General features: G+C 37.1%; 1 protein-coding gene across 2 annotated transcripts in view; it reads left to right on the top strand.

Moving 5' to 3' along the window:
* Positions 1-24050, top strand: part of LOC149067952 (serine/threonine-protein kinase 26-like) — an 81827-nt gene that overhangs the window by 47976 nt on the left and 9801 nt on the right. For both annotated transcript variants that reach the window (XM_089252316.1, XM_089252315.1), the window contains 7 exons: positions 2531-2755; positions 7287-7452; positions 13401-13558; positions 15102-15287; positions 15396-15541; positions 17123-17435; positions 17535-17813. In XM_089252316.1, the coding sequence (XP_089108442.1) occupies positions 2531-2755; positions 7287-7452; positions 13401-13558; positions 15102-15287; positions 15396-15541; positions 17123-17435; positions 17535-17813 (1473 nt within the window). The remainder of the gene's footprint in view (positions 1-2530; positions 2756-7286; positions 7453-13400; positions 13559-15101; positions 15288-15395; positions 15542-17122; positions 17436-17534; positions 17814-24050) is intronic.

Below are 24050 nucleotides of genomic sequence, written 5' to 3'. Positions count from 1 at the left end.
GAGGTAAAGCCACGTGCTTGGGTTCTTTTATTGGGGGTGGGGGGACGATTAGTCCTATCGATTATCAACCTATTTCTATTTCATAACAATACGCATATGGGCCACCATTCATCACCGGAATGTCGTTTCGGTTTCGTTAGCGGATGTTCACGACGTGCGATTCGTTGTTATCGTTCTATGTCCTCGTGACTTTATTCCGGAAGTTGGCCAATTCAGTTGGTTGTAGCGAATGAAAACGAAAGTGAAGAAATGTTTTTATCGAATTGATCGAACCGATTTTTGACGAATCCACCCGTTTTGTTGTTGCACTGCTACCTTTTTGGTTCTGGAAAAAAAAAAAAAACCTGATAAAAGCTTGTTTTATACACGCCGATCAATGATTACTCAATGGTGTTTTCAAACCCATTGCAGTCTCAACAGCATGGGTACATCCCGCAATGCAGTAACTATGTTTTTTCTGGTTGGGCGCAAATGCAATTTCACCGCCTCATTCACTGCAAAAGTCGATGACTTTGAAACAGTGTTTTCTTTCCCCTAAAATCTTGATTCCCAAAGTGGGGGCCTATGCCACGTGGGGAGGGGGAGCAATTTGATTTTTAACAGGAACGATAAGGGTTTATAACAGTTGATGTTTGATCAAAAAATAATTTAGGAATTCATGAAAATTCGTATTCAATGAAAGGACAGTTTCAGAATTAATAAAAATTGAAATTTCATGATAAAAGAATTTAAAAATTAATGAAAATTCATATTTAATGAAAAAATAACCTCAGAGTGTGTAAAAGTCTCCCTGTTTGATTTGGAGCCCTGGGCCCACCCATTAAGACACCAATCTAAGTATCATCTTATGACTTGTTATCCATGGTGTTAAATGGATTTTTTTTTAACCCGCTATGTCTGAAAGGTTGGAAACCCCTGCTTTAGACTAAGTAAGACCATGGACCCCACATATGTGGGGCTGACAGGGCTCCCGGGACGATTCTCATTTTTTGCTTTTTAACGCTATAAATAAGCTATGGAGAAATAAAGTGAAAAGTTTGGTCTAGGGACCTGGCAAAGGTCCCAGCCCAGGGGCCCCGCTTCAGGATGTGGGGCCATGAGTAAGACTCCCCTCAGAAAAGGCGGCTAATTTGATATTTTAAAGGAGTACAAGAATCTCTCTTCCAGATTATTTTGAGTTTTTGAGAGTGTTGAGTTTTCAGTTCAAAAGACATCTTAAAATTCTCAGAAATTAACCAAAACATTTTTTTAGTTTATGATCATCTTTGGGGGGGGGGGGAAGCACTATGTGCCCCATTGACCCCCCCCCCCACGTGTTAACTGCCCTAAAATTTGGGGCTCGGGTACAGTTTAGCTGCGCAGGCTCCCATGACAGTAAGATTTCTTACTTTGATTTTCAAGAGCATGTATGGAATTGGTAGGCGGGTACTTTCAACGGGTGGGGGGGGGGGTGACAACCTCCACTCTAAGAGTTAATAATTTCAATGTTATGTTTTCATTTTCTAAAGCTTTCAGCAAGCTTGCCCACCAGAGGCATAAGGGGGGGGGGGGGTCACTAGGGGCTCGTACCGTTTCTTCAAGACAATAAAAAACTAAATGCTTCAACATTTTGGTTTTAAAAAAGAACCTTTATATGATAAAATTTCTTCAGTAGAAAATTCTTGTGGTCCCCCCCAAAACATTACCTCAAAAGATCAATCCTGCATACGTTTCTGATTGCTACCCGGGGCACCTTCCCCATCTCTGCTCTGGCTCATTATGTTGAGACTTTCATTAATCATTAAAGACTTCTAGGTATATACCATTTGAAAATTTCTAAACGGAATGAGGTGCACATGCATAGTAGTGGTTATTTAATGTGTGTGATCTCCACATATTCTCAAGAGATCTGTAAGATCCGTCCAGGGAAGAAGACATCCACGCCCGACCTGGGATTCAATCCCAGAGCTGCACAGTCGAAGGCTAGCTCCCTAAGCACTCGACTGCCAGGTAGCACGACTCTTGATTACAATTTATGATGCTGATTGTGACAGCGCTCAAGGTACAAATATTCTGGGATCAAAAGACAGCATTCAGGGGTACCCTCAAGATGTATGAAATTTTAATCTCGGTCAAAGAGCACGTTCCTTGAGATATAGGCCATGCTCTGGTTGCGATGAGAAGGAGGTGGTCAGAGAGCACCACCAACATATTAGGATATTAGGAATTCAAGGCTATACTGAGAGGATGGGACCAGCGGTTCACCCCCCTCCAAAAAAAGTTAGGAATTGACTGATGAATATTGAATAACATGGTCACATCTATTGTTCTGTCATTTTAGTCCTCCCCCTGAAATACCAGTGGTCTCCCTCCGAAATAAATTTCTGGAAGAATCCCAGATATATTAAAATGGATATGTCTACATGATTTGTTTCATATTCAACGATTATTAGGACTATGATCTTTATGCACTAAAAATCCTAACTCTAGTGATTATGATTGACTTCTTTAATATGAATTTAATGCAATGGCTGTTTTTCTGATTTTACAGAAGGTTGATCCCGAGCTGATATTCACGAAGCAGGAGAGGATCGGCAAGGGATCCTTTGGTGAGGTGTTCAAAGGTATAGACAACAGGACACAGCAGGTTGTTGCCATCAAAATAATTGACCTCGAGGAGGCAGAGGACGAGATTGAAGACATCCAGCAGGAGATCATGGTCTTGTCGCAGTGTGATAGTCCGTTCGTGACCAAATATTTTGGTTCCTATCTCAAGGTGAGCATTTCATTTTCATTTTCTATCTTTCAAACGTTATTACAATCTCACTAACATTTGATACCATCAAAAGTTAGCGCATGGCAAGCCATACAAAAACCAGCCGCCCATCTTTATACAGTTTACCAAACTACTTGCACAAGGAATTGCTTGTTTGTGGCATTGTGACTTCTTGCAACTTGTTGAAAATAACATATTCTCATTTGAGAAGGGTTTAATATTTTCATTTGACAAGGGTTTGATGTTTTCATTGGACAAGGGTTTGATATTTTCATTTGAGAATGGTTTGATATTTTCAGTTCAAATGTCAAATCATTGTCAACTGAAAATATCAAATCATTATCAACTGAAAATATTAAACCCTTCTCAAATGAGAATATCAAACCCTTGTCCAATGAAAATAGGGCACTGTAGCCCGGTCGATAATATACTCGCTTAAAGCCCCAAAGGATGTTTAGAGGTGTCGAGAGTTCCATACCCGGTTCATCCTTGTCAGAAAACTTTCCTGACACACGGGTACAACAAAAAACAGTGACTTGACCACAGCAAAAAATTGCTATCGCAGGGAATCCCCCATCGAGGGGTTATCGCACCAACAGTATAAAAAACAAGCCTGCCTTTCAGAATCAGCAATTAATTGTAGGTCTCAGTCTAATTTGCCCTCGTGTGCAGAAAATGACAGTGGTGCGACAAAAATGAGCTTATAATGAGCTCCAATGAAAATATCAAACACCATTCTCATATTGCTGTTTATTAATAAAAAAAATATTTTATTTCATCTCTTACTCTCTCATCTCGCATCCAATATTTTCATGTGTAATGAGAGAGTAAGAGATGAAATAAAATATTTTTTTTATTAATAAACAGCAATAGGAAAGTGTTCATGTTAAGTGAAATGTTCTCCTTTTTAATTCATATCATGCTTAAAATATTTATAATAAACATTTGATCGACCATTTTATGGAAAACTAGCTATAATACCCAGCGCTGCCTGGGTTTTCCTTAATGAGGCTTTTAGGATCACATGATATCTCCCTCTTTCTTTGAGGAACATGCAAACCGTGTCTAAGTTAACCAATTTGGCGACTTCCTGCGCGACTCATGAAATAAACAAATCTAGATGTAAAGAAACATAGAAATTAATATTTTTTTCCCCTTTTTAAGGGGCGCTAAGTATTTCAACCCCCCAAACTTCAAGTTATCCATCTGCCTGTTTCAGCTTCCAAAAATGCTTAATTAAAGCTGTGGAATTTTTTCGATTTACTTTTTACGGGCCCATAGTTAGTTTTAAAATATCCTAACCATGAATGAATTAGTGCATGAACACTGCATGAATTAGTGCAGTTGAATATCAAAAGACAATACGGAGACATTAATTTTTTTTCATGCTTGAGAAAATATAAATAAAAAGTTGAAATCACTGTTATTGCATGAATATCCAACTTAACAGTAGATCCGGATAATTACTTCATATTTAATTTTCTGGGCTTCGTATATCTCTAAGCGAACTCAATATTTCAAAAATCGAGAATTTTATATAAAATGTTTAAAATTATTGATGTGACAGAAAACCCCATCAAATTTCCGCATTTCTACAGTAAAATCGGCAATTTTAAATTTGAACACTGATTTCTATGGAGATCACTCTTTTCCTGGCCCTCAAAGCGATGATGCTGAGGATGATTATGACGTCTAATCAAAAAGCCTCATTACTGGAAGGATAGAAAAAGTGACAAAAATCATTATAAATGCATAAGCTATTATTTTAATATATTTATATTATTTATTTATTTATTATTAATTATAATATTTAATATACATAAAATCAATTTTATATATAAAAACCTCGTTAAGACATCACCCTAATAAGGTGTCACTTCAGTTAAGTCTTCATTTTTCTTCAGGCCTGTCTATCTTTCATAGACAACAATGTTATTAAACTCTCATTTACTCATAGTTAATTTCAGTTAACTCATCACCATGAAAAAGTTCGAGAGAGAGGAACAGATAATTTCTTCCTTTAAAAAAATAGCTTGTTAACAGCATTGTCGTATGTATGCGGACTATTCTAACAGTTGCTCTGATTAGTGTAAATTAAAAATTACTAATATAAATCAGTGTACCAGCATATTTTACCACAATAAGTCACGTAATAAAAAGATCTTAAAAGGTAAAAATTTCTCTTTTTTTTTCTTCTGCAATCTATAAATTTTCTTAATATTGTAATTTTAATTCATATTTTAATAATATTTATATTACTTTAAATTTATGCGATTTTCACAATACTGCACATTAAAGCTGATAGCACTTCGTTAAAGTCGTCACTCTGCTTCAGCTGTCATAACTTTTCGATAACATGAGGTGACAACTTATCAAGGTTTTACTGTATATAGATTGTTAACGTCTGTACAGGTTTGTTCAATTACTTACTAATAATGAACTTTCATTATTTGAAGTTTTTTAAATTGCTGTTAAGCTGGCTCTAGCCTTCCCTAAAACATCCTTCAGATGTTCCCATGTTCAGTTACCTTTACTCATGCACTTCAATCTGTGAACAGATAGGTGAAACATTTGTTACAAACTAGGGGGTGGCTTAAGTGAGGGTGCAAGAGGTGCAGTGCAGCTGGGGGGGGGGGGGTGCAAGTTGTAAGGTTTGGCAACTTAGGCTTTGATTAGGTGAGGAAGTAAAAATGCACATGCCATTGGTTTTTGAGCCATACCCCAACACCGAAGATGTATCTTATAGTGAAACAGATAGTTGCCTTCGTCTCCTAACCAGATCATGGCCCGCTGCTCTGTCTCTATAAAGAGATATAAATAGGTGATCGAAGAAGACCTGGGCTATGCTGGAAGCTGTGCGTGTGTATGTGTTGCGAACCTAACGTGCAGTTTGTTTCTGTGTAATGCTTGTTATAGTTCTGTCATCTATATTCCAAACTATGAGTGAAGTGTAATGACTATATTTGTACTGCTGTAGGCCTGTTGCTCTGTGGCGAGATATTTTAACATGGAGATGAGCTTGCATTTTCACCCCAAAGTTGGGAACCACAGAAAACCAATTAAGGCCTGGGACTGTAATACCATAAAAAAAAAAAAAACACTTTGTCAAAAGAGGCAAATGTGTAGTTTCATTCCCACCATAAGAAAAAGGAAAAATTTGAATTCTCACTTGTCTGGTCTCTGGAGCACCAGAAACGCCTTTGAAATAAATTTCTTAATTAAAATTGCCTCTTCATTCTCTCCTTTACAGGATAAATATGAGTAATGATGGCCCTCAACAAATGCAGTTTTGGAAATTATATTATCTGGCATAATTAAGAACAATAAAATAATTCTGGACCAAACTATAGGACAGTTCTTTTAAAAACTTTACATGATCGCAAATATTATGTGTTTAATCAATTATGGTGTGTGGCTTTGTAATTAAAATTATATATATTCATTCAGGTTTAGGCCAGAATCTCCTTGGCTTAAACTACGCCAGCCTCCAACCAGAACAGTCTTTAGGGACAACAAATGAAATTGAGAAAAAAAAAAGCAATTAACATATGCAGCACAAATAATAATATGGCAGGGGTGGCTTAAGCGAGGGTGCAAGGGATGTAATGCATCCATGCGGCAGCGCAGACTTCAGTTTAGTCCAAATTTTTTAAAAATTTCATTCAGTGAAAATTCACATCATACTTTTGAGCCATTACTCGACAATGGATGTCGAGGGAATAGACAGGGACTGGGATCGTGATACCAGAAACAAGAAAGTAATATATACCAGGGGTGGTTTGAGACAGAATCTCTACCCCCCTGTGGGACTTTTTTTCTTTTTGCTCTTCCTGATTATCCCCTCCCTATGACCCACACAGTTTATAGTGTGAAAAAATAAGAATAGTTCTGGGCTGGGTCCTATGTCAGCCCACCTTCACAACTTAACCCAACCATTCACAACCAACCCAAGATGTCGCGTCCAGCCGCAATAGGTCACTTGGCCAAGAGCCATCCCTGTATTCTATCACAAGGGAGCAAGTGTGCATTTTGGTTCTCTTGCCTAGTAATTTTTCCAGAATGGTCAAATGAAGACAGAGGAAAAATTGCTCTTCTCACTTGTCCGGTACCTGGAGCACCTATGAAATGAATTAATAAAAATCAACCTTGTTGTATATTATATTTAAAGTATGAGTACAAGTGATGATGGCTTACTAATAAGTGCTATTTTGAGGATTAAGTTATCTGGCATTATTAAAACGTTCGAAAACGTTATCGTTTATCGAAAAAACGGTTTATCTGTATGTTCCCCAAGACTGGAGCTTGTCAGTCTCCCATCAGGATATTGCCTCTAGGAGCTGCAAATGAGGCTTTGCACCCAAGCGGCAGATAAGCACAAACTGCCCGCACATGATGGCACCAAATTAAACAATGTTGACTCCTTTAATGAAATATAAGAAGTTGTCGTCTGCGACACATTAATAAGAAGAAATGAAACTACCTTGCATTATTCCTCTGTATCTATTTCTAACATTTCCTCTTGTTCATGCAGGGTACAAAACTATGGATAATCATGGAGTATTTAGGAGGAGGCTCCGCCCTCGACCTCATGAAGGCAGGCCAGTTCGAGGAGATGCACATAGCAATCATCCTTAGGGAAGTCCTCAAGGGCTTGGATTACCTACATTCTGAACGCAAGCTGCATCGTGATATCAAAGGTAAGCCATGCTGTATGACATGTACAATGCTGGTTGATTTTTTTGTGATACTGAACTTCATGCATTTCTAGTATAACGCCGTGTAAATCTGTATTGCTGACTACAATAATTATGACTTCTATTTGACTTGTGTCAATCCGTATTCACAGCGTCTCATCATAATTATTTTTTCAATCAGACGGATTTTGAGCAAGCTTCAAAGGCTTTAATATCATGTTTCTAGAAATTAAATCACAGGACATACCCATTTTCCACACACGAACATACTCAAATTTGTACTCTTTACTGAAATTGTACATGATAAGGATAGTTCTTTGTGCTTATAATTTATGTTACAATAATTAAGGACTATGAATAAAAATATTTGCATCACATATCTACATTCGTATACACTCATGTTTGTCTTTTTTTTCTTTCTCATAAAATGTTTTAATTCACTGCTGATTGTTAGTATTCCTTCGTTTGCCATTTAAAGGCAATTTATTAGCAATTCCAGCATTAATTGGCAATTTTTTTCATGTTTGGCAGTGTTTTCAGTGAGAGTTGCAGTTGAATGCAATAGATATAGATTATGGGCATTAGATTTTATGTCAACAATATATCAGTGAAGAAATCCACCTTGACGTAGGTCATTAGCTTTGGAATGAATGTGGGCTCTTCACAGAGAAAAACACACTGCCTCCATTTTTGAAACATTTATTACGCGCACAAAACATACAAAACGATCACACACAGACATACAAAAAAAACGCGTCCTTTCCCGCCGACTTCTCCCGGCAAACTCACTGTTGCCACCACTAATTTTTACAATATTACTCATTCACTTGCGTGTCGCAGCGCCATCTACCGACAACAAAAAGAACTGAAAATAAAAATCCTACATGAATTACTGATGAAAATCGGGGTATGACTGACTGTATTTGGATATCAAGTGACTAACCATTTATCTTGTCCAGTTGTGCATAGGACACGGTTGCCTCACACAATCGTACCTTTTATTACGAGATAGTTAACCCGAGTGCCCACATTGTCAAAGTCCATTAGTCATTGCTTACATTTTTACTTGTTCAGATCGTCAACATTGGCACTTGTAGAAGAACTGCAAATGAACATCAGTTGCGTGGCCCCCATTGTCCAGCAACTGGCTCCGTGGGAACAGTCTCTGCTAGATGTCTCTTTCATTATCATACCCTAGAGCCACCACAGCAGATGTCATATATCGACAGATATTCTATAGGCACAGGGGTAGGTACAACAGGTACTTCCCCATATATACCGACGGCTCCAAGAGCCCTGGCCATGTCGGTTGTGCCTACATCTGCTGTGAGGAGACATCTTTTAAACTACCTGACTCGTTCTCTGTTTATTCGGCGGAACTGTACACTATCCTTCAGGCTCTACATCATGTACGACGCAAACGCCACTGACAATGCATTATTTATAGTGACTCAGTGCATTACAAGCTGTACATTTCACACTCATCCATTCATTCATGGCATTTTTCATGGAAATGCATCACCTCATTCATCACGGTACCACAGTAAAATTTTACTGGGTACCAGGTCATGGTGGAATACCGGGCAATGAAAAAGCAGATACTGCAGCTTGAACAACAACCAACATTTACAATAGCCTTTTGGTACCTGCCAGTGACCACTTCTCAATCCTCAGAGAAGTGATGCATCACCGCTGGCAGGAGCATTGGAATAATCAAATCAATAATAAACTTCATGCCATCAAGCCCACACTTGGCCATTGGCGTTCGAGCTGCAGAACTAACAGAAAGGAGGAAGTTCTGCTTGCCCGGTTACGCATAGGACACAGTCGCCTCACACAATCATATTTATTATTACGAGAGAGTCAACCAGAGTGCCCTCATTGTCAAAGTCCATTGACCATCGCTCATGCTTTTACTTGTTCACATCATTTTACGACCGCTTTTGGTCAGAATCATCTTTCATTTCATGACATTTTATCTGACCATTGCGATGCATCTCACATTTTTAAATTTTAAATTCATCAAAACGATTGGCTTATATGACAAATTATATTTTCTTACAATTGATGTCATTGTTTTACGTTTCGCGTTGCTTTTTATCATGTAAAGTTTTTTGGCATGACAACAGGACAATTTTTCTTATTTTTATATAATCTTTTTTTTACGCAGTTTGACCAAATTGGTCCTTTTGCCAATAAATATAAATTCCAATCCAATCATCATTTTACATGCGCAGCCTCTTTTGGTCACTGTCATCTTTCATTTTGTGACATTTTATCTGATCACTGCGATGCATCTCACATTTTTAAATTTGTCAAAGCCATTGGTTTTTGGTTTTTACGATAAATTACAATTTCTTTCAATGGAGTCATTGTTTTTACACATAATTTTTTTTATCAAATATATTTCTATCTTCCTGATAATCCTGAGAAGACAGAAGTAAATTTTGTTTCATTTGGCTATTTGTTGTGGCGCAGTGTGATCAAATTGGTCCTTACGCCAATGAAACCAAAATCTATTTCAATCTGAACCTTATACTGGCCGATTTAAGATTTGTATTGATTTGATTTTCTCAATTTTGTTTTTTCCATTTACTGGTATCCCTTTCTTTATGTGATTCCATTTTAACATAATTTTTGAAAGTTTATTCTTGGAATTCTGACCCTAGAAATTTGGCTTGAACTTTAATCCTGGAAATGCGCTTGCAAATTGAAGATATATATAACACTAGCTATAATACCCGGCGCTGCCCAGGTTTTCTTCAGTGAGGCTGTTTGGATCATGTGATATCTCCTTCTTTCTTTGAGGGACATGCAAACCGTGTCTGAGTTAACCAATGTGGCGACTTCCTGCATGTCTCATGAAATGAACAAATCTAGATTTAAAGAAACATAGAGACGAACAGGGCCGTCATTTCAACTTTTTCCAAGAGGGAGCAAAGCACATGTACTCAACGTGTGTATATATATACCATTTCATAAGCCGGGGGTGGGGGGGCAACAGACCTTCCCTAAATGACAGGCCTGGAAACTAATATTTTTCCCCCTTTTTCAAGGGACGCTAGGTATTTCGATCCCTGTCCCAGACTTCAAGTTATCTATTTCTGCCTGTTTCTGCTTCCAAAAATGTTTAATTAAAGCTGTGGAATTTCTTCGATGTACTTTACGGACCCATAATTGATTTTAAAACAACCTAAACTATATCGATTTATGCAGTTGAATATCAAAAGACAATACGGAGAACTTAATTTCCATGCTTGAGAAGATATAAACAAAAAGTTAAAATTAATGTTATTGCCTGGATATCTAACTCAAAAGTAGGCCTAGATATTTACTCATATTTAATCTCCTGGGATTTGTATATCTCTAAGCGAACTCAACATTTCAAAAATTGACAATTCAGTACAATTTTTTAAATTATTGATGTGACAGAAAACCACAAAATTTTTGCATTTCTACAGTAAAATTGGCGATTTTAACACTGGTTTCTATGAGGATCACCCTTTTCCTGACCCTCAAAGTGATGCTGATCATGATTATGACGTCTATTCAAAACGCCTCATTACTGGGAGTATTGAAAATGTGGCCAACCATTATAAAAGCATAAACTATTATACATATACATATGCTAACAGGATTAGAGAAGTGACAAACCATTGTAAAGGCATAAAACACGTCTGAAATGCATTGCTAGGGAACCATGGTAACCAAAGTAAACGTTCAGAAAGTGATTGTTGAGGAATTTTGCTGGAAGCGAAGTGATCTAGTTAACTTACACCAAAGAAATGAAATTCCAAATTTATGATTTCATTAATTTGTATTTTGTGAAGGTTCATTTTTCAGGTCCAAAATTTTGTGAAGGGTCTATTTTGCAGATCCAGAATTTTGTGAAGGGTTTGAAAAATGGGCCTAAATTTTGGCTGGGCACGGTCCCCTGATATTGAAAGAAGAGTTCGAATTTTCACAATTTGCAAAAACCATTGCTGATGGCAACTGCCAAACTTAAATGTTTCTGAACTTTAAGGTATCGCTTAAGCTCACTGTGTTTTTTTTACATAAATGCTGCGTTGATAGATTTGTATTGCATAGGTATACAGATAATGTGAAAAATAGTTTGATTAACAAAAATAAAAGTTTTCAATTCAGTGAATACTTTACTAATTGTAAATAGTACATGTACTCAGGGCCAGAACTAGGAGGTGGTGCAGCAAGGGCAATTGCCCTGGTTGAAAAATTTAGGGGGCAGGAAGTTTTGGGGGGAAACAAAGAACACTATTATATAAAATTATTGAATTTTAAATTGGTGGGGGCGGCAAAATCGTGTTTTGCCCTGGGTTGCAAAAATCCTAGTTACGGCCCTGCATGTCTTGCTAACATATTATCATCGATAGGTAGCAATATATTTGAAATATATATTTTAGAAATCTGCGCCCCCCCCCCCCACAGTGCTGTCATAATGCATGGACCCACCCAGGCTTGGCTCAGGGGCCTCGCTCATAAAAATGAGAACTGATTGAAATTTTCAAGAATTTTCCAGATAGGGCCACAGAAAAATCACCAGGCCCATTATTCTCTTAAGATGGCCATCTCCCCAAAAATATTCGACCACAAGCCGCCACTATATAGACCCTAGTTGTGCTTGGTTTGAAAGATGAGAGGCGATTACTAGAGCTGGCCATTTTATATTTGTCAAATCATGATGTTTAAATATACGAGCACAGCCAGAAAAACTAACATCACAATTGCCAATAATTACAAATTTTGAGCCAAAATTTTATTCAAAAGGTAACCAAAAAGTTAATCAAATATTGGAACTTGTGCTGCCATCTAGTGAGCATAATTTGAACCAAAATGGCAGGAATTGGTGTCCTTACAGGTGTTTTAGGCCAATAAAACAAATGATGAAGTTGGTGTCTGTGACTGTATCTGATTGTGACCGTTACGCAGAAATTCGAAAAATATTATTTAAATAGGCTTTTCGCAGAGTTTTTATTTTTATTTGGCTGTAAAACAGAGATGACTGCATCTGAAGGGTGACATTAAGAGGGGGGGTTTTACTGTATGTCAATGGTAGTAGTCATGCTCTCTAGTGATTCACAGAGTAACATTTCCTCTTCAAATTCACTTTCCTCAGTATATCATACATAAGTGAGCAATACCGCATCACTATCTCTCAGAGTGGATTCATCCGTTTGTATTGAAAATTTTCTTGTTTTAAACTTCTCAACCAGTTGTTTCAATGTCTTCATTCATTTCGTCTGTTTTTCTGTGCTCATAGTGGTGTTATTACTGAGCAGCGTGGCCTTCATATTTTTTGTCATCTTTTTCCAGAACAGTTTTCAGAAATTATGGTGTATTGATGGTTCAATTAAATCTTCCCCTTATGGTATGATTTTCTCCGCATTTAGCTTTCAGTAAAGAAATTTCATAACTTGCTTCAAGAGTACAATTGACAGTAACAGTTTGATTTTAAATTACCGAATTTCCCCTTAACATTCAGAAAGTGGAAATGTTTTGTGGGGAATCGATTGTTGTAGGTACATCAGAGATTCATGCTGAGCCTGCCGATTCTTTTATGGTGGAAGTCAATGGTAATATCGCAACCAATTTGTGTGTGTGGGATGGAAAGGGAGGGAAAAAAAGCGAAGGGTAAAAAGGCACACACACACACACACATTCATTTATTTATTCCCTTGAAGAACCTAAACATGAATATTTTTTGTGTAGGCACCTTCAAATGAATTGATTTTGTTATTCTAACTATGTCTTGTCTCTAATTTGCAGACTCTATAGAAGCAAATTCCAGTCAAAATTTCACATGTTGCGATTTTCAAAATTAACCTTTCAAAAGTTCAGCATAAAATGAACAGAATTTGGGACAGCAACAGATACCTATACACACACGTGGTTTTTTTTGGATTGATCTGTATAATTTTTTGTTCTTTTTGCAGCTGCCAATGTGCTATTATCAGAAATGGGTGATGTGAAGCTGGCCGATTTTGGTGTTGCCGGTCAGTTGACCAACACGACAAGCAAAAGGAACACGTTCGTCGGGACGCCTTTCTGGATGGCACCCGAGGTCATCAAACAATCTGCCTATGATTCCAAGGTAAATGCAACTTTTGCTGTTTGTCATTATACCGTGTATGAATTTATAAGCTATGTACCATTAACCAGGGACGACTTTGCCACTTTTTGTTCTGCTTTCAACTGCTTTATTAACTAATAATGTACAAAAATGCCTTTTAAAACCATTATAAAACATTAATCCTGATCTGTAGTTTCACAATCTGTAGAAACGTTACAACTTACGTGAACATTTTATACATTAAAATAATAAAAAACAGCATTTGTGCAAAATTACCATGGAAACAGGGCGACTTTGGCATCTGTGTTTAAATCACCCAAAGAAAACACACCAGAAAAAATATTTTTTTAAACCATGGAAACACATCAGTATCAACTCTTTATCATAAAGAAAGGTATAGCCTACACAAAAACATCTAAAACATTAAAACCGGAAGGTCTAAAATTCCCAAACTTCAAGGTTTAACGAATAGTTTTGCGTTTTCGTCAGAAAAAGTAAATTTGTCTCAGTAAGGAAGGTCAGTTATATGTACACAATGTCTTGAATATTCGGTTAAGCTTCCTCACATATGTTTGGGATCTCCCGTGATCTCAAACCTAATTTCATAAGTATGACCCACAATACATGTACAGATCACTTAAGTGACCTGGGGTGCTGTTCAAGGTCACTTAAGTGACCCACGAATACATTCCCACTCCAATTAAGTGGTTTGGTGAACATTTTCAGATCACTAAAGTTACCTGCAGTGCTTTTAAAGCTCTTAAATAGCTGTTTTTCCATGTCTACGGCATTCAATATACCTACCCATCTAGTATTTGAATCTAGGAAAAGAAGCTATACATAATTTTCCCTCCATAAAGTTCGAGGGAAGGGAGAAACTCTCTTGAAAAGCAATATTCATTTTTGTTTTTGCTACATGTCCAAAGTGGTCGTTGTTTAGAAATTGTTGTTCAGAGGTTACCTGTAATGTTAAGTCTATGGGACACGTTCGGTTCCAACAAAATGTGGCCATTGGAGGAGGTTTTACTGTATATGACAAACTCTAATTCCCCATCTCCATAGAATTGAGTGAGAAATCACAGCATGCATGCAGCAATATATATAGGAAATTTCCTAGTCACACAGGACCACTGTGACAAATCAGTGTTGAAAGATAATATAGTAATATGCATATCACGTAGGGGAGCATTGTAAAAAAATCTTACAAGGCTCCAAATATGGTAACAATTAAATATCAACATTGAAGACTTGGTCAGAGTCAACACTGTATGGTTAGGCCTATTGTGAAATAAATAAGACTTGATCCGTGTGGTGGCCCACAGCCCTCTACTTGCAGAACAGTAATAAATTACAGTTAACTACTATTCATAGAAATATAAAAAAAATATGGGAGCCAGTGACTGAATATGGAGTTTTTAACAGAGGCCAACTTGTAATGCTATAGTTTGCGATTGATCAAAGTGTTCATTTACATGTTAATTGAGATGAGAGGTTTCTAATTCAAATCTCGCTTAACGTACATGCATGAATGTGGGTTTTTTTTTATCATTTTTGTATCATATAGGCAGACATTTGGAGCCTTGGGATAACGGCCATTGAATTGGCAAAAGGTGAACCACCCAACTCAGACCTGCATCCAATGAGGGTCCTGTTTCTAATCCCTAAGAATAACCCACCTCAGTTGACCGGGAGCTACAGTAAGCAGTTCAAGGAGTTCGTCGAAGCCTGCCTTAACAAAGATCCCGAAAATGTGAGTAATGGTAATTTCTCATTGATTCGAGCTCGTGGTTTTTTTTACGAGTCTTAAATTATGTGTTCCTTTGTAATTTCTATACATGTACATTTTTAACTACTTCAGCGGCCAACGGCAAAAGAACTGCTGAAGTTCCCGTTCATCAGAAAAGCCAAAAAGAACTCTTATCTTATTGACTTGATTGAAAAGTACAAAAGGTGGAAAGCTGCTGGCGGTGGACAGAGCGACAGCGATTCTGAAGCATCTGACTCGTGAGTTTGGTTGTCTTCACACTAAAAATTTTGAAACTGCTATCATTGATGGGAGTTGTTTATTTGTACTCATACCAGACTGGTTTGCACCCCGGATTCTATATTTCAAACGACAAAATGAATAACAAATTAACTTTTCTATCATAATTCATTTGAATTAGCACTAATTTCAGGCTTAATATAACTTTCAAAAATCGTAATAAACTTTACAAGTTAAGGTGAGTCACAGACACGCATTTATGGTTTTACTGCCCTTCTCCCATTCTCTAGTCTAATTTTCTTGACTACTCTTTCCTCAGATTCACCATGCTGTGCTATAACCCGCTTGCTCCCCCCTCCCTCACTCCTGCAAGTTCACCTGTGTCTGTAAAGTCACTCTTAGTTGTTCGTATGCTTGCACACTGTTTTGGCCAATCAAAACATGCTTGAACACTGTTTTGGCCAATCAAAACATGCTTGAACACTCTCTAAGTCACTCATTGGCTTGGTCACTTACTCTGTAGATCATTTGTTTGGTCGTCATTCCCATTCTGGCTGATGCTCTAAATCACTACTCACATGCTTGCAAACTCTAAGTGCTACTTTTGCTCATTCACATGCTTGTCTAAATGTGCTATCTCTAGATGTGACTCTTTTGGTCACTTATCAGCTTAGTCCCTTGCTGCCTAAGCATAGTAGGATTTATTTGTGGTTATACAAATTTTGCTGCCCTTCTCCCATTCTACTAATTCTATTAGCCCCTCATTACATAAATTTGCCGCCTTGGGATATAACCTGCTTAGTCTCCCTGTAAATACGCCACTGGTCACAGAGATCAATGAATGGAGTTCATTAATAATTTCAAAATATATCTCAGAATTCCGGAACCATACATCTCTAGTTCACAAGCCCGTCAAATATGCTTGCCAGAATTTTTTTTAAAAGACACATTTCCTCAGTCAGTGAAATTGGTGAATCCTTCAAACATTGTGATAGGGTGTGGATGTTACAGCATAAGAGCTGTAACAGCATTATATCACAATCTGATTGCCACATCTTTGTTTGACTATAACCATGTCTCTGCAATAAGCCCAAACACGATTTTAGTTTATAATTAAAAATGTGCCGCAGCACAGACTATTAAGTATTAAGATTCGTTTTAGAGAAATTTCCTGCCAAATGCAATGCAGGAACGGTAGTAAACACAAGAAGTAAATGCAAGAGTAGCTTCAGTCATGATCTGTATGTGTACAACAATATTCAAAGATGTCATCAAAATCATTTACATATTTTCACATTTGAATATCAGTATTTCCAGATAGCAACAATAGGATCGGCTGCGGCTGATTATCGGCGAGATAGAATAAGAGTTACGCAATAATGTACTTAACTGAATATATGAATATAATATGAACATGAATAATATGAGTACATGTATATATGAACTGAATGTTTGGTTACTTCCGACCTTTACACCGGGGGGTTATTGATATGTTATGTACTGTGTCTTGATAGATCAGGAAGGGTGTACAGTTTACATATGTATTATGTGCAGTCAATTAGTGTTATGGATTGGATTAAAGTTGTACATTTTTATTCCAGTGACGAATCGAAAGTGAATGACACGTGGAAAAGCTGGCGCTGGGATCTGGGAACGGTGAAAGGTAGCACTGCTACCACTACGACAACGGCACCGGTCAAGGACTTTCCTCCACTGTCAAACACTTCTCTGGACATCGAAAACAATGTCATGCCAGTGAAGGTAAGCAAGTTGGCCTCATCTCCGACGAAGCACCAGCAAAACGGAGAATCTTTAATGTCTGGACAGGTGTCTCCAACATCACCAAAAGAGAACACCCCGTATTCACGGGATTTCCCTTCGAAAGAGTTCCATCATGAAAGTCGACAATCATCGGTATTAACTCATTTTGTTTCCCCTTCAATATCTTATACAACAACTGTATCTTTTAGATATAATTCACCATCTTTGTTTTTTTTTTTTTGACTTGGAAAGACTCGGCCGATAAGCATGGGAGCTCCTCCACCACCGCCACAGTCAAGCAGGAGAGACATCGACAAGGATGCCAAGCAAGAATTCGAGCAGAAGCACCGTGAGATCCTCGGTCACAGGGGAGATAACAACTACGAAAGATCTGACCAAGTTGAGAAGCGAGGACATGTCCCTGCTGAACATAGGGATAAGGAACCCATAAAGTCTCCTACAGCTGGTCTGAAGGTGGCTCCCATAAAGTCGTCTTGTCTTTCAACAGTCATCGACCCAATTATGTCAGAGGTGCGTAAGTAGCTGTGCTGCCAAACATTTAGGTGTTATAAGCTTGTTATATCTGTATGCTGTTTATTCAATGCATACTAACATATTTGGTTAATAGTGTTCAAATGAAACCCTTTAGGGTGGATATATTGAGATGGACGAAAAGTTTATATCGATTGTGTGGTAGAATTAAAGGCTTGTTAGGAAATTTGCGTTGTCTGGGGTAAGGGGCCATTCAAGTATTACATCATCATCGATGGGGTTTTTGATTTGCTGACTTTTGATGAGAAGGGGGGGGGGTGGATAATGCTTACGTCATCAACCACCCTTTATGAAATATTTTTAATAGCATCTTACTCGGTGCGCCAAAAACGAGAAAAACCTTTTGATAGTTTGTGGGCACTTGGAATAAAATTCCCCCCCTCCACTATTGATAAGTGCCCTACAGAGCGCGGATTACTTAAATAATCTGAGAATGTGCCGCGGGTAACCTGAGTGATGCAGAACCACACTTGGAACCACTTAAGTGCTCTAAAACTACATCACATGCCACTCAAGGGATCGCTAAATGTGTCACGGGCCGCTTAAATGTTCTGGAATTGTACCATGGGCAGGGTTGTTTGGTTTAAACCACGTTGGTTTTAACCAAGTGGTTTTTTTCAAAAAATCAAATAAAAGTTGCCTAAATATCATTATTTTCCTTGAAAAATATCATATTGGTTCATTATTAGCCAAAATGCTTCATTTTTACCACATTTTATATCCTTGGGGTACATTCTGATGGTATATCTTTAAATGACATAAGATTTTATAAGTGGTTTTTTTCAAAAAGTCTCATAAAAGAGGCCAGAATATATATATATTTTTCATTTAAAGTATCTTAGTTATTTAAAGTTATATATAAAAGCCAAAATTTCTCATTCTTACAACATTTTTTAACCTTTGGCTACATTCTGATGCTCTATCTTTAGCAAATTCATCACACATCTAAATGTAGTGGTGTATTACCTCACAGGGTTTCTTTTTCCCTTCACAAAAGAAGCAGCTACAGTAGTGACACCATCATGTTAGGGGCAGGTGGTCCTATAATCCAATAAACACACCAGCTGTCCTTAAAGGACAAAGACTAGTGTACTAGTTGTTACATTACCTCACATACATTTTCATTTTCTTTCCCATCAGAAGTAGCACATCTCTTACTGTATATCTCCCAGTCTTAATATTCAATAGTTGTTTTTTTTATACTTTCACACACACACTGTTAAGCCCAGTTAATCAAGGTTCTACTGTATAGTAGTAACAGATTTAAGAAAAATAATCAGCTATATACAGGGTGATTATAATTAGTTTTGATTCCAAAACTATACAATAAGTATTGATCAGAATGACTTGAAAATTTGTATGGATACTCCTGAAGCAATGGACGTTTCTTTCACAAAAGAAAAAGTGCAAATTGTGCAAGTAAATGATGCTGTACTTGGCCAACAGTATAATCTATTTTGTGCAACCACATCATTTCGACACTTCCACAGCATCAGTGTGTGGATAGAACTTCTATCAAGATGCACATTGCAATACCAGCAAAGCAGCTGCTGAAGACCCATTTTGAAAGGATGCACCTTAACCCTTGCAACTTCTGGCTGTGGGGGGTACCTCAAAATGTTATAAACAGTGGTTGGATTGCAAACTTTGGTGAATTGCAATCTCCAGCACATTCCCTATATGTTAGAAGTTCCTCAGGAATATTAACGGGGGGGGGGGGGGTTTGGTTTAATAAAGCTGAATTGCAAGCACATCCACATTATGACCATGGCATACTCCGATTCTGCTGTTGAACAAGAATATTTGTGCTTTCAGCCTCATAGCCAGAACACGCGGTGGACAACATATTTAACATTTCTTAAGTAAGTTGTAGTTATTTGTTCAATTTATTCATTTTTTGTGATGTTCCCATGCATTATGAAATCATGAAATGCTATAATTAAGGTATCATTCTGCCATGACTGACTATGTTGGATGATGTCATTAATTTTACATTTTTAAGTATTTTTTCCCCTTTATCAAATAAAATTGAATTTTTTCAGGAATATTCATGTCAATTTTCAAGTCATTCTGACAATCATTCTTTTTTTACAGTGTTTTGAAATCAGAACCTTAGTTATAATCACCCTGTATATCGTAAATCATTGCTAATTAATCTGCATTATTTATGATTCATTAAATACATTATATTCACCTAATTTTTATTACTTTTTGCAAAATAGCTTCCTGATTAAGCATACTGAAAGTAACTGGAGAAAAACCTTTATATATTATATGATTAATAATAACATTAAAAGAATTTTCAAACACAAAGTAATCCATTGAGTTAAGCAAAAAATAATTAAATTGCAAAAGTTGGTTTTTGTTAAAATGTAATAAATATTTATTGATTAATTAGCTTGGGAATAGTGATAATTATATTAATAAACAGTTTATTTCAGTTAATTATTGGAAGTTTGAATGATTTTTCAGAAATTTCATTGTTTTTAATGTTAATACTATTTAAACCAAAAAAACCTGGTTTAAACCAAAAAAACCCGGTTTTTTGGTTTTTTTCAAAAAAACCGGTTTTTTTACCAACCCTGACCATGGGACACTTAAGCGATCTGTTAATGTGCCACTTAGTTCATTTTTACAAAATTAGGTTTGAAGAGAGCTGGCCACACCAGATAACCCCCAGGGCCATATTTGGTCCGTGGGCCAAGGGCCTTTATGCGATTTATCATTATATGGCTTAAAAGATGGGTCACAACGAATTTATTAAAGATAAATTTTGAGTTCATAGCCTTCAAATAGCATTGAAATTAACAGAAATTGATTGTAACAACATGTAAAGGTATTTTCTTCCGAAATTTCAATTTTAAGAAATTATTTTTTTGCATTCAAAAAATAAATTTTTGTTCGTGGGAGGGGGCAAGAGAGAGAGAGAGAGAGAGACCCCTATGCGCCCCCCCCCCCCCATGTACATGTTTGATCCCACCAATATGTGTTAGGATTCAGAGGGGCAGAGCTGATGACGAAATTTTGCTGACAAGGGGGGGGGGGTCAAAAATGGCTAAAAAAGGGGAAGGGCAGGAGGAGGATGATGTGAATTCATATATATGCAAATAAAAGTCTTTTTCAAAAACTGAGAATATCCCCTGATATTTGTGAGAGCGGTTCATGAAATGCTCAAGCTGGAAAGCCCAAGTTAAGGGTAGGATTGTAATTAGTATTTTATCTCCTAAGAAATTCTTCAGCATATCAGCTACAAAAAAAATTGTATACATTAGATTGAGTGTTTCTTAACACTCTAGGACCAACAGTTCGTCCTACCTAGAAAGACTGATACTAGTCAAAATGACCGAAAGTTGATTTTTTCACTGTTAAATCTTGATTTTTGTAAGTTTTTTTTAATGTTTAAATGTAGGTAAGCAGCAGAGAAAAAACTTGGTTTTTTAAATAAATTTTATAGCTCCTGATGCACATATGTGTAATTTTCTTGTTTTTGTTACAAAAACATCTCCTTATGCACCACACAGTATAACATAAGGCCATACGTAATGGTACAGGGTGATACAAAAGTCAAGTAACTCGTTCTAGAATATTTTATTTTTAAAATGTCAAGAAATAAACCAAGGAACTATATTAGTTTGAATGAAACAATGTTTATAGATACAAAAACAAAGTTTGTTTCAAAATGTCGCCACGTGTTCAAAATATGAGCTTTTTTCATGAATGCAAGTACAGAGTGGTGTTGTCAGTATAAACTCCCTCTTCCAACATCAAAAAGTGGATCAATGCATTTAGGTAGGCATACCGATCCTGAATATTATCAACTCTGTAATGAAACATTACAGCAATTAGATACTTGCATGGATTTAAGTATTGCAATGAGCCACATCCTGGATTTTGCTGATCATTATTATGGCAGTGTCTTCAAAGCTAACAGAATTTCATACATGTTACGTACAGCATACTGCAAGTGTGATGTGCATACATTGTCATATTCTTTCTGTGTGTACGTTCGCCTGACTCTAGAGTTCTGCTCACAAGTATGGAGCCCTTACAAAATTGAGGACATAAAGCTCCTTGAAAAGCCACAGAGGTTTTTTACCAATCGAACAGCTGGCATGAGCAGATGGTCTTATTGCAAGAGGCTTCAATTTCTTTGTTTGCATTGACTGGAATGGTGTAGAATCGCTGCAGATCTCAAAATATCCTACAAACTAGTTCACCAAATGCTTTATCTACCATTGGGAGAACATTTCTTCAAGATAATAGACAAGTTAACCTACAAAGGCATCACTTCCATATAAGTATACTAACAGCAAGAAGAGATTGATTTTTCCACGGATTCAGATGCCATGTGGCGTTGCTTCCGTTATTGTTGATTTCGATTTGGCACAATATACTTGGCCACTTTTCTCAGGGTGAGCACACCTTTTTGATCTCTGGTTGGATGATCTTTTTTTTGTTCATCAATGGAATGGGGATTATTCCTGTACTGATTTTGATCCTGTGTGGTTTCCCAACAAGATCAAAATTGGAAGGAAGATGACAGATCCAGTGATCTTGGGGGCCACAACCCCTTTTGAAATGAGGGGATCTTTGAAAAATTCATGAAATGTCATTTTCTTGTATGGCAAGTCGCTTTATTCCCAAAAAGCAAAAACGTTCATTTTCATCCAACAGTGTGTTAAATTTAAAATAATATCCCTGTACAATTTGCTATACAGTTTTTTTGTTTCTTCAACAAAAAAAATTTGATCCACTGCATGAAATTGCTCACCGATTTCGATCAAATGCAGTCTTTCATGATAGATGTACAGATTTTCAGTGCAGAAAATTCCTTTTGTTCTATTAACATAACCTGTTAGATGGAATCAGGCTCTATCTGTATCAAAGCTGCATTAAGAGTAAGCGTAAACAGTCCTATCGTTAAACTGGTAGCCAAACGGCATCAGCGCCCTCTCTGTTTAGATGGGTGCCTGCTGGCCTGTGATTGGCTGCTAGCATCGGGTAGGAAAGTCATTTCCCATAATGCATTTCCCCATCACGGTGCCATTTTGTTTACTTACTCATGTGAAGACTCTCGGTTAGGTTGGTTAGCTATTGCTCGTGGTTATTTTGGCAAATTGTTCATCTTTAAAATTATAAAAACGGGCCTTCTGAGGGCCAACTAAAATTATAGTTATTGAATAAGTCCGCGTGCATTTGATGGGTGTAAAATGACACGAAGACAGATGTTCACAAGTATAGATTTAGCTGTTGAAGTGTCGATAACATTGTTATTGTTACTGAGTGATTTATACTTTTAGGCACAAGTACGTCTCCTATAAAGAAGTAAAAAATGTCCGCTTTAGTGGGAATTAAGATTTTTAGGTTCCGTAGCAATAGACTGAAAAATAAATCAAAGTTGAAATCGGAATAACGCGATCAAGGGAAGGGGGGAAGAGAAGCGTGGGAGCCACGTGATCAATCGGCAAGTTTGACCCATCAAACTTCAGATGGCGCTGCCATCAATTCCGCGGCCTTTCTTTAACATTGAGTGGGTACGCTTAACTTACAAGCGGCTTTGATCTGTATAGAACACAGAATCAAAATTATCAATACGATTTTCATCAATGAAAGATATGATTTTTCTTACATCAATTTGAAGGCGAGTTCACCATTCTGCCCTTTAGTTCACGCATTTCATGCTGGTTCAGTAGAGACAGACGTTCTCTTCACTTCCTATCTTCGGCATTTCCAGTTTCTCGGAAACGGTACACCATTCGGAAGATTGTTGTCTTATTGGGCACAAAAACATTTGGGAATTCATTTTTAAATGCCTCAATAACGGCTTGAAACGGATAAGTTTAAAAATATTGTTCAATCATAAAAATTCTTTGCTTCTGGCAAAAAACTATCTTGATCACGCAGCAAACAAAGAGCCATTGAGAGTATCAGTGCACGTGTAAAATTAAAAGTAAAACTACTTTCTATTTCTAATAGTATAGTGCTGCTGTCTGTGAAAAAAAAGAACGGTTGCAACAATGTTTTATACCATTATTACGAGCGTCGACTGTATTTCTCACCTTGAATCAAATAATATAGCAGCTGTCTAATTTTTCAAGCCTGGTTAAGTTCTTGATTTGTTGATGTCTTGTCTGTATGATTTTCTTCGAAATTATTAATAGATTTAATTTGATAATGAGTGTTCTACCTCTACGTTTGTAGTCTCAAGACTGTGAG

Source organism: Pholcus phalangioides, unplaced genomic scaffold, assembly GCF_987345545.1.
Source record: "Pholcus phalangioides strain wild (caught in Gottingen) unplaced genomic scaffold, Ppha-v1.0 ptg000028l_1, whole genome shotgun sequence".
Taxonomy (NCBI): domain Eukaryota; kingdom Metazoa; phylum Arthropoda; class Arachnida; order Araneae; family Pholcidae; genus Pholcus; species Pholcus phalangioides.
Note: the sequence above shows the minus strand (reverse complement) of the source record. Positions and strands in the feature narration are given on the sequence as shown.